An 8,234-nucleotide genomic window follows, 5' to 3' on the forward strand; every position below is an offset into this window, starting at 1 on the left:
ATTGGCTCACAGACATAGTTCTCTATGTTAGAAACAAGTTAGAAATACTAAAATGATTATTCAATAACTGTAAAACCACTTATATTTGTTGTATGGTGGCAGAATAGGGCTTCATCTTTCCGTACTGGTTTATTTAGTTTGACGATAGGCTAGGGATGGGGCCAGTGAATTTACTGGTACAGAGAACACGTGAGGAAGTTTTCTTTATTGGCGTAGGTAACGCCTTCTTTCAAATTATAGTCTTAGAGAACTCCCTTGAGCACTAAGAGTTTAGATGATATCCCAGGATCTCCACCAATGCTTGCCAGAGGCTGGCCTTGACTCCAAGTCTTGCTGGCCTTACGGCCAGTTCTCTATCCACTAGGCCATGCTACCTTGGTTTATAATACCAGGGGTAGAGTGTGTGTGTCAGTGGGGACTCTTACCCTCTGTTAGATGTCACACCGGAGAAAAAAGTCTTTCATATGTGAGTTGAAGAGAGACAGCAACTTTCTTAAAGTTAAAAAACATGGCCCACAAAAACCTTTAAAAAATCCCCAAGAGAGCACATAGGTGAAGCAGAATGAAAAGGAGGGCGTGATAGCCTCTGCAGCTAGGGCACAGCCCTGCCCTGGCCACAGGCACTCATCTTTCCGAGTTCAAATCTGGTCTGAGACGCTAGCTGTGTGACCCAGGGCAATTCATTCGACCCTGTTTTCCATAGTTCCTCATCTGTCAAGTGAGTTGGAGAAGGAAACAGCAAATCACTCCAGTGTGTTTGCCAAGAAAATCCCAAATGGGGCCATGAAGAGTCAGACACAGACAGACATGAAATGACCCAACAACCAAAGGGCTGAAGAATTGCGCATTATGTTGAAATCAGCTTCAACAACTTACTCATTTTTTTTAAAAAAAGGATTCTATGAACAAATACGTAACCAATAAGTTATAATATTTTTATTCATGTTAGAATTTCTATCAGTGTTTTAACATTAATATTTAGAGAGTTTGTACATTTCCACTTTCAAGGTTTAAAATGAGAACCACACTAGATCACAAACGGTAACTAAAACAGTTCACAATTGCATGAATATTCACTCTCACTCTCTTAACACTGTTAAAAGTTTTCTCTTCCTCAATGCCTCTTACAATGAAAAGTGTGCACCATACTCATGTCTCAGCAAAGTTCCAAAACATTATGGTTTCATTACATATAAACTCTTTAAAAATATACTTCTGTCAAAAGACTTGATGACTACTATGTACACTACAAAAATAAATTTTCATATAAATAAATTATATGGCATACTTTTATCTTTGTAATTGAAATGACACAAACCCATTTCTGCCAAAATAGGCAGACAATGAGACCCAGTTTGAATATTTTTTTCTTTTAATTTCTTACACTAAAAGCTACAAATGAGTCCTTAATGTAAATGTTATATACTCTGTCCTATTTAACATTAGTAAGCACTCTATACAAATAAAAATTCCATTCAAAAGAAAAACATAGCTGTAATTATGTCTCCAATAGAAATAAAATCCCTGCATTTTTTTTTTGTTATAAACTGGCATGACAAATACTGTAGGAAAACATTCTTATGATACAAAAATATAAATATCACCAAAGATGAAACATTTTAACATCTAAACAAACAAAACACAAAACTGCCAGTCACTGAGCTCTCCCTTGGCCAATGTGACTATTGGAGAGAAGGTTCTAGGCTCTGCAGAAAGCAGCAGACAGCACAAACACTCATACACCCAACATGCCGCGGTGCAGAAGGGGCAAGGAAAACACAACAAGGTTACGAAAACAGTGAGAATTCAAAGAAAACACGTAACTCGGGACTCTTGCCTGGTCATCCTTCTCCATCCAGGAAGTGAAACAGCCAGCAGAGGTGGGCTGGTTGGAAGTGGACAAGGAAAGAGGGCTGTGGCTGACAGATAGGCACCATAACAGTAACAGTGGGAAGCCATCAGGGCCTCGGACACACTAATACACACATTTGGCAGCTGTAGGTGGCTTCCAACTAGTATACAGTTTTGTTACAAAGGTAAAAAAAAAAATCTGAGGTCACTACAGTGCTAGTAGTAATTGGAGGCCTTTTTTTTGCGCTATATTTTCTAGATAAGACAGCTGGAACAGTAGGCAGTTATGAGATTAACCCTTAGTGTACTCCTACCAGTAGCTTAAGGTACTGCCAGAATGGGGTCAGGACCTTGACCTTGAATTCCCATGCAAATTATCTGTAAACAAATGACTGGTGTTGAAGAAAAGGCAGAGTTGGGTATGAATCACTTCCCTGACCGTCATTGGTCCCTTGATAGGAGATGAGGGAGTCAAAGGCCCAAATGGAAGATCCTCTAATCACTGGGAGAACAGATCTCTTGAAAATAATGCCTGGTTTGGAGAGATCTGCCCCCATCCCTGCCCCCATCCCCACCCTGAAAAAATGCAGGTTCTGAACATGTCACCTTTCAGCAGGAAGCTATGTTTACACAGTCCATGGCTTCCTGCTCCTCTGCCAACTTCACAGCACAAAGACCAGTAAAGAGCAGATGAAGGAAAAAATGGTGCTCCAGAAAGGTTTCCCAGCATTAAAAATGTCCCCCCCCCATTTGCATATCATGCTACAGAATCTAGACTCTTTCGAAGCCGGCAGCTGGTGGTGTTTTACCCCTGTGATCATGCATGCATATTTAGGAAACTTCTTAGGTATTTTTCAAAAAAGATACAAATAGATTCAGAGAACTGTCCCAATTAGATCACTGAATTCAGGAGGAGAAATAAAGCCCTAAGGGTAGGAAGCTGAAGCTTTATCAGTCTGGCTTCTTACATGAGAAGCTCATCAATTGAGACGGCTAGCCCATTGTATCTATATATACATGTATATCTATGTATATATGTGTATATCTATGTATATATGTGTATATCTACATACGTATGTATAGCCAAGAACTCAGTCCCCAGAAGGGCAGGTTTCACAAGTAGCGTTTCCAAGCCTACCACCGTCCCCACCCCCTCCTCAATCTGGTATTTCCAGTTAGCTGTGATGGGGGGCACTGATCCTGCCAATTAAGGCATGAGGTATGCGGTATCAATCCTCCCCATGCCGTTCCTAGAGCACCTTCTCATGACCCAGGGGTGGTTCACTGTCAGGCATGTTACTCAATTCCTTAATGTCATTTCAAGATTCAAAAGAAGTTATCAGTCTACAGGGAGGTACACCATGATCCAATTTCAGTAACCACTATCCGTGCAGAGTAATGCTGCTGAGGGGGAAAAGACAGCCGCTGGTTTTAGGAGATAACACGGACTAGAGAGAACACGGCTTCCCCTCCACTGTTTAAAGATGTGGCCACTGATGGGTCCTGCTATCAGAGCTAGTGCATTTTCCTCAGGGCTTAGCCATAAAGAAATCCTGACTCTTTCAGCATGGTTGGATTAATAAGCCCACTAAGGGTTACAATACAGTAAAAAAAACAACAACAAAAAAAAGAAAACTGCTACAGTACATTAAGAAAACACACGCACACACATACAGTTTACACGCATTGCCAGAACAGAGAGAACTGAACACAATAACCCTAGAGAAGCCACCGCCACTTTTCTTCATATCTGCTCATTAAAACAAAGATTATCACGCATAGCGTGTTTGAAAGTTAACAGTAACATTTCATACTACCACAGGGTTGTGATATGCAAATTAAAAATATTTTAAACAAATACCTTTACAAAATAATCCTATTACATAAGCAATATTTGCATAGAATTATACAAGTAAATTATACAATATTTAAGCAGCAGCAACATAATGCTGAAATTGAAGAGTAAATTAAGTTTCATTTGTGGCACAGAGGTCAATATACACAATGAGCAGAGGGCACCCAGCGGGCACCCAGCGGGTACCCAGCGGGCACCCAGAGGGCCACCTCTGCTCTAACAGCAGGAGCTGAGAAACTCCGCCTTACGCTAATTACATCGCTCCTTTGTATATTACATATGTGTACACCTTTTAAATATTTATAGAAATATTTCACAAAATAATACAATAGGTTACAGTAACAGGGAACTGTCAATCCTGATGCAGCACATCCTTTTCCATAACTCCAAGTAGTTCTCTTCAAGCAGTTCTGGAAAGAAGGGGGGTCCCCATCTTTGGCCTCTTTGCTTCAGTTTTTCTTATCCTTAAAAAGAGAGAAAACGAGGCAAAAAGTGAATAAAATGTAAAGATTTTTAAAAATCAATCCACAGAGTTAATAATGGAGGGGTGGAAATCTCGACTCAGAAGCCATTCATTCAGTTGGTGGAAGACAGGCCATATGATATATTCAATGAAAAGAAAACCTGATTTAGCATCAGGAAGCCTGGGTTCCAATCCCCAGTAGCTCTGCTTTTTACTACCTATGGGACCTTGGGTAAGCTCTGCTTTGCACCTCAGTCTTCTCATCTGTAAAATGACAGGCTGGGCTAGACCAGGGGTGGGAAACCTGCAGCCTTGAGGCTACATGTGGCCCTCTAGGTCCTAAAGGGTAGCCCTTTGACCTATGTGGCCTGGAGGCTACAGGTTCCCCACCCCTGGACTAGATGACCTCTGAGATTCATTTCAACTATAAATCATCCAAGACATCCAAAGTGTCAAAGGAAGACACAAGGAGAAAGCCTGAGGTATGAGGGGCATTTCGGTCCAATGGCAAAACAATGATCAGAAGAGTAATGATGACGTCGACATTTACATAGTGCTTTAAAGTGTACAAATGGCTTTTCACAAATCATCCCCTTCAATTTTTATAACAACACTGAATTTTCCTAGGAACATAATGGATGATGCAAAATCCAAGCTTAGCTTAGGTAATTTTAGTGTAGTGCCCCACCTAAGAGGGCAGGACAAAGGCATGCCAAAGAAGAATCCCTTCCTGTCTTTTACACCTGAGCCCCTCAGCTGGTGGGTGTAACTCCCAAACTCAAAATGAAAGCCACCCACAAGCCAACATACCTCAGTTGGAGCTGTTTCCCCTCGTCCTCTCTTCACACTCAACATCCTGCAGCTCTATGACTTCTACTTTAGAGTTCCTCCTCTCACATCTTACATTAAAAGGCACATGGGGGTCCTCAAACACCCCATGGTCAGTTTCATGGTAGCCCTCATAGGACGGGCAGCTTCCTCCCCAAGGGTTCCGGCCATGCATAGGGGGAGGGTGCACGGCCACTGTCACTGAAGCGGAAGCGGTCACAGTAGTGATAGGTTGGCAATATCCTGGCACAGAAGTGCCCATGGCAGTGAATGCTGGGTTCCGAGGGTTATGAAAACGGGCTCCTCGGTGGCCCATTCGGTCCCTATTGCTAGGTCCGGAATGCCCTTCAGTAGAAATTTCAAAAGCGTTCCTTCGTGGCCTGTAAGGGGGTGGTCGCAGCCCTTCCCTGGAGTCCCGCTGTGGCTGCTGGCCCTGGTGCCCAGCATCCAGGTGGAGCTGTTGTCTTGGGCTTGATGGATGATGATGTCTTGGCTCTGGCTGAACCACCTGCAGAGGGAGGGCAAGACCTGGTTAAAATACGTACAGCCCAGAGGATGAAGGCATTGCTAACACTGAGGCCTACAGTTTACAGAGCTTACTCATCACCCTTGTCTAGCTTTTTTCCTGCCTGAAGTTCCCAATGCACTCAGGGAACCCAGGAAAATCCTGGGATAAGACTGGTGACTAAGGCCAGGAACACAAAGGGAAGGCTATAAGCTTCTTGCAAGAGGTATGTTCTTGTGTGAGCTCACAGACTGTGATGCTTGAGAATTTTCTTTTGGTTCCATTTCCAAGCGACTTCTGTCTCAAACACTGGCAGGAAAGGAGGGCTCCTACTGATAAATACAGGGCTGTGGCTGGCAAGTATTCCTGCTACCGCCCTCCCTCAATCAGCTACCCACCCTTTTCAATCTGAGTGGACATGGAGCTCTGCCTCTTAAGTGGATGGCTATCTATGTGACTTTTGGCAACAGATCCTTGGGTCCAGCCAGAGTCCAAGTGTAGGATGGCAGCAGCCTGGTTTCTGAGTCTCCATTAAAAAGTCTCAAGTAGCACAGGAACCACATCCATCAAAAGAACCATCACCAACTTCCAATGTGGTTCAACCTGTCCCTAATTTTAGGCTTCCACTGAACTCATTACAGCTCAACAGGCATTATGGAGGGGGCGGAGCAAGAGAGAAGGAATGTTTTAATTTGCTTGGTTTCTCCCTTTTACATGGGGAAGGTTGGATTGGTCCAGCCTAGGGAGTGCCCACATTCTGAAGGAACGTGCAGGAATCGTTGATTTAGAATAGCTTGGAGACTCAAAGGCTGACGTAGTTTGTTGGAGTTGAGCTCCATGCTTCTTCCAGAGACCCTGGAGAGCCAAGGATAACGGAAGGAGGAATACGACCACGTGACCTTTATTTTGCTCCTTCCCTCAAAGCTGTTTCCCAGAGAGTAGTTTTCAAACTGTTTTGGTTTTCTGCCTAAATTACAGAACATGGAGAACAAAATAGCCCAATATATCTGTGCTCGGTGCTTGCTAGCATTAGAGATTCTCTACTCCCTAGGATCCTTAGGAACTTTAAAAGTCTTCACATCAAGGGCAAATAAAGGGTTTCAACAGACAAAGCAAAGAATGCTGATAAATGCATTGTTCTAAAAGTTATGGATGTTACTTCACAGCTGCAAAATCCCATGGCGGTACCTTTTCTGTATGCAATTAATTTTGCTATTTAGAAATGTTTTAATGATTTTTTTGTTTGTTTTTACATCCCCTTCAATTAAAAAAAAAAAAAAACTCCCTTGCCACTCCCTGAACCAGAAAACCATCCCTTGTAACAAAGAATAAAGAAGAAAAAAAACCAGCCAACTCACCAAAACCAGCCACAGTAACTTCGGCTGATTCCATACATATAATCCCCCACCCCCTACTTCATTCATTGCTGTGTGTCTTATTTGAATTTTCTATTTGTCCTTATCCTTAATTTAAAAGTGAGCTTATCACTAAAACAGACTTGGCTTTGAAGACAACAGGGTGTGGTGAAATGAACACTGGACTTCTGGAGTCAGGAAGACCAGGTCTGAGTGCTAGGTCTGCCGCATATCTATAGAACTTTGGGGAAACTGACTTCACTTGTCAAATCTCCCATTTCCTCAAATGTAAAACAGGAAGAATGATTTTTGCTCTACCTACTTCTTCACAAGGGATGCTTTGAGTGTAAAATGAGACAGTTTATGTGAAAACACTTTGTAAACTCCAGTAATAATAATAGTAGTAGCTAACATTTATGAAAGTGCTTTACAGTTTACAAAGGACTTTCCTTCATTGAAAACAAAATAAAAGTTCTGAGAAGTAGGAAGTGTAGGTATTATTATCCCCAATTCTTAAAGATGAGGAAGCTGAGTGAGGCCTCTTGGGATTATGTAGCAAAGTCACAGTTTGAACCCAGGTCCTTCAACTACATATCCAAAACCCTTCCATTTGTTTTTTTGGTTGAGAGTGGCGGGGGGGAGAGTCTGCTTTTCAACCCTTTCCCTACCCCTACTTAACTAACATTTAGTATATTTTGGGTGACTTACAGTGGATCTGGCAAAGACAGGGTTTTCTGTGGCTTCCACTATAACTTGATGAGCTGGGGCACATGAACTCTGTTGAGTCTCGTACTGATAAAGCTCCTCACTGATGCCGGACACTGTGGTCTGAGAACTGTATTCTGAGTCAGAGGAATCAGATCCATTGTTGGTGTGTCGTGGGGGCACTGCAAACCTGACCATGCTGGGGGGCGGCTCAGGGGAGGGAGTGGGCAGGCGGTTTAACCCATTAGCTGGAGTAACCTAGGAAAGGGATTAAAAATACAGTATAAGACACTATCATCCTTCCAGCAGTCACTCAACGAGTGAATAAATGCTTGCAAAATGATAAGAAAATAGCAATCGCCACTTAAGACATATTCTCTGTCTGAATCACTACATATAAAAAAATGTGTTCAGGTGTCCCTTCCTTCCCCAATGGCTCCTGCTTTAAAACAATTCTCCATTCTTCCCCTACTACAAGAATCATAAGGATTTAAGTCACTGTAACTGAACATACATTTATGAAGTACCTAATATAGGTCAGACATAGAGTTAGATACTAGGGCTTCAAAGGCAAAAAAGAAAACAGTTCCTGTCCTCAAGTCGCCTACATTCTCCTAGACTTACTTCTCTCTCTCTCTCTCTCTCTCTCTCTCTCTCTCTCTCTCTCTCTCT

At 42.5% G+C, this 8,234-nt stretch overlaps 1 protein-coding gene across 1 annotated transcript in view; it reads right to left on the reverse strand.

Moving 5' to 3' along the window:
* Nucleotides 1-914: 914 nt before the first annotated feature.
* PTCH1 (patched 1) overlaps nucleotides 915-8,234 on the reverse strand; it is a 79,757-nt gene continuing 72,437 nt past the window's right edge. The window contains exons 22-24 of the mRNA XM_069088000.1: nucleotides 7,566-7,820; nucleotides 4,980-5,505; nucleotides 915-4,170 (exon numbers count right to left, since the gene is read on the reverse strand). Coding sequence (XP_068944101.1) covers nucleotides 4,981-5,505; nucleotides 7,566-7,820 — 780 coding nt within the window. The 3' untranslated portion in view covers nucleotides 915-4,170; nucleotide 4,980. The remainder of the gene's footprint in view (nucleotides 4,171-4,979; nucleotides 5,506-7,565; nucleotides 7,821-8,234) is intronic.

This window comes from Petaurus breviceps, unplaced genomic scaffold (genome assembly GCF_028583685.1).
Source record: "Petaurus breviceps papuanus isolate PSGF00001 unplaced genomic scaffold, PetGlider_PUasm1.0 183, whole genome shotgun sequence".
Classification (NCBI taxonomy): domain Eukaryota; kingdom Metazoa; phylum Chordata; class Mammalia; order Diprotodontia; family Petauridae; genus Petaurus; species Petaurus breviceps.